Source organism: Terrapene carolina, unplaced genomic scaffold (assembly GCF_002925995.2).
Source record: "Terrapene carolina triunguis isolate 2854851 unplaced genomic scaffold, T_m_triunguis-2.0 Scaffold45423, whole genome shotgun sequence".
In the NCBI taxonomy this organism is placed as follows: Eukaryota; Metazoa; Chordata; order Testudines; family Emydidae; genus Terrapene; species Terrapene triunguis.
The window spans coordinates 1-3,087 of record NW_020709774.1 but is presented as its reverse complement, the minus strand read 5'-3'; the positions used below and the strand labels follow the sequence as shown (position 1 = coordinate 3,087).

The following is a 3,087-nucleotide window of genomic DNA, read 5'->3' as shown; positions in this document are numbered from 1 at the left end:
GTTCTCCCCGGCTCTGGGAGGGGGATCAGGTGGTGGTGGTGGGGGGGACGCTTACCTGCACCAGGGCCCAGGTGTACAGAACAGCCACCCAGGGGTTCCCCCCCTTGGAGACAATTTTGGCTGGAGCCAGGACGATGCCTGTGCGGGGAGAAAAGCGCGTCAGAGCGAGGAAGCGACCCGGGTCGGGAGGCGGCGGGGGCCCATGGGACAGGCCGGGGAGACCCAGGCCGGGGGAGGGGGGGGGACACTCACCGAACAGGTCGTCCTTGGCCAGCGCGTGCAGGATGCGGGAGGCCCCGATGAGGGAGCTCATGGAGGCTGAGAGGGACGCGGCGTAAACCCCGACCAGGACCAGGGGCGGCCACAGGTTGATGGAACGGAAGAAGCCGTAGTCTTCCTTCAGCAGTGTCCTGGAAAGGGGGGCGGAGCCAGGCCTTGAGCCCCACCCACCACACCCCAGCTCCCCTAGGCACGCCTTGTCCCTGCTCCATTTCCCACCTTTTAGTCTGACCCTGCAAGCCACTCCCCATCCCTGAAAACCACGCCCATTTCAACTAGCTCTGTGGCTTAACCCCACCTCTTACTCTGGCCCTGAAAGCCACGCCCCTCCCTGAAAGCCACGCCCCTTTTACTAGCTCTGTGCCTGAACCCCACTCAACCCCCTAGCCCCACCCATCCATAGCCCCGCCCCCACCCATCTTCTGCACACGAACTCCACCCTAAGCCCTGCCCCCTACCCCAACTCTTAGCCCGACCCCATTTCATTAGCTACGCCCCCTGGCCATTCCCCCCCTCTGCCCCACCCCCGATAGCCCCACCTCCGCCTTCCCTCCCACCCCTGCCCTCACCGCATCCCTGTGCCCCGAAGCTCCGCCCAACCCCACCCCTCAGCCCACCCGCTGCTCTCCTAGCCCCGCCCCCTGATCCCTTAGCTCCACCCCATTCGCCAGCTCCTCCTTAAGCCCCACCTCTATTCTTTTAGCCCCTCCCTTTGGTGCCAACAGCAGTGTGTTCAACAGCAGTGTGTTCAACTCCCCCCCATCCATCCCTGCCCCCCCTCACCTCTCACAGGTGAAGCTGGTCATGAGGAAGAGGAGGAAGTAGATGATGAAAGTGTAAACCACAGCGATGATGGTGCCCTTGGGAATGGAGCTGCTGGCGTTCCTCAGCTCCCCTGCAACGGCAGCCCAGCACCGGGATGGAACCCAGGAGTCCTGGCTCCCAGCCCCCCTCCCTGCTCTAACTCCCCCCCCAGAGCCGGGGAGAGAACCCCGGCGTCCTGGCTCCCCCCCCCCCCCCCCCCGCTCTCACCCACCAGCCCCCACTCCCCTCCCTTAACCGGGGACAGGACCCAGGCGTCCGGGCTCACCCGACATGTTGGACCCCGCCATGATCCCGGTGCAGCCGTTGAACATGACGGCGAAGACGGTGGCGAACGTCATGACGTTGTTGGTGGTGTAATCGCGGGAGTACATGGCTGGGGGGGGAGACACGACAAGTAAATGGGGGGTCATTCCCCCTTCCCCACGAACTCCTCCCCCTTGTCTGCTCCCCCCCCCGCCCCGCCCCCCTCCTGGGCCTCGGCTCCCCACCCCTGGGCCGTGGCGCCCCCCCTCAGATCCCGTCATCTCCCCACAACCCCCTCCATCCCCCAGGGTTTGCTCCCCCACCCTCTGCTGACCATGTGCCCCCCAGTGTGCCTCCAATCACCCCAGCCGGTGCCCCCCCAACACCCCCACTGCCCCCCTTTCTCCCTCTGCCCCCCATCTCCAGTCCCCCCACCCTCCACCTCTGCCGCCTCCACATCCCCGACCCCCCTGCCACCCCTCATGACCCCCCTGCACCTAACGCCCCCTCCCTGCTCAACGCCCCCCAACCCTTCCTTTCTCCCTCTGGGCCCCACCCACATCCACGACCCCCCTGCCCCTAACGCCCCCTCCCCGCTCAACACCCCCCATCCCCTGCTTTGCCCCCCACCCCTCCCTTTCTCCCTCTGCCCCCCATCTCCAGTCCCCCACCACATCTTTAGCCCCCTCCACCCCTCAGGACCCCCCCCACCCCTAATGTCCCCTCCGTCCTCGACACAGCCCCCATCCCCTGCTTTGCCCCCCCACCCCTCCCTTTCTCCCTCTGCCCCCCCCAGCCCCTACGCCCACTGACCGGGCAGGTTGGCCCGCAGGGTGGCCAGGCGGAAGCCGGTGAAGCTGGCGTTGAAGGTGTGGTTGGCGTCCCGGGCGACGGCCACCTGGCGGGGCCCCACGGCCACGAAGCTGACGAAAATGGCCACCAGCACCAGGTTGACCACCAGGAAGATGAGGAAGGCGGCCCGGGCATAGATCCGGGCCCCCACCAGGCAGACCACCAGGCAGACCAGCAGCACCACCGACCCGTAGAGGAAGCTGTAGAAATAACCCTGGGGCAGGGCGCGGACACCGGGGGGGTCTGTTCCGTCTGCGGGGGGGGGCGGGGGGGCACTATCAGGACTGCGGCGAACCCAGGCATCCGGGCTCCAACCCCCCCCAGAGGCCCTACTCCCCGCTCAGAGCCGGTGAGAGAACCCAGGCGTCCGGGCTCCCAGCCCCCCCCCTCTAACCCACCAGCCCCCCCCCTCCCCTCCCAGAGCCGGGGAGAGAACCCAGGCGTCCGGGCTCCCAGCCCCCCCTGCTCTAACCCACCAGCCCCCACTCCCCTCCCAGAGCGGAGGAGAGAACCCAGGCGTCCGGGCCCACCTGCCCCGAAGACGTCCAGCACGGCCTCCACCAGCCCCAGGATGTAGACCCCGCAGGCGCAGACGTTGGCCAGGTAGAACATAAGCCCGATGCTGCCCCCAAACTCAGGGCCCAGCGTCCGCGAGATCATGACTGGGGGGCGGGGGGGTCGTTAAGGAAACGCCATGGTATCCTGGGGGGGGAAGACGCCACCCCCCCCACAGAGCCTATTCCCCCGCCACACTCCACTGAGACAACTCCTACACTGCCCCCCATGCACCCCTATATCCCCTTCCCCAGAGTCTCCCCCAAAGACCCCCTCCATAAACAGATCTCCCCTCACCCACTGCTCCTCACAGCCCCTGCCCCCAGAGACAGC

At 67.2% G+C, this 3,087-nt stretch overlaps 1 protein-coding gene across 1 annotated transcript; it reads right to left on the bottom strand.

Moving 5' to 3' along the window:
* Positions 1-55: 55 nt before the first annotated feature.
* On the bottom strand, positions 56-2,880 carry LOC112124761 (solute carrier family 12 member 9-like; the record flags this gene model as incomplete). The annotated part of the gene is made up of 6 exons (XM_026646830.1): positions 2,730-2,880; positions 2,161-2,451; positions 1,370-1,477; positions 1,063-1,174; positions 253-410; positions 56-138 (listed from the first exon to the last, which is right to left on the bottom strand). Coding segments are annotated over exons 1-6 (882 nt in total), but the record flags the coding sequence as incomplete, so codon positions are not given.
* Between the last annotated feature and the right edge of the window lie 207 nt (positions 2,881-3,087).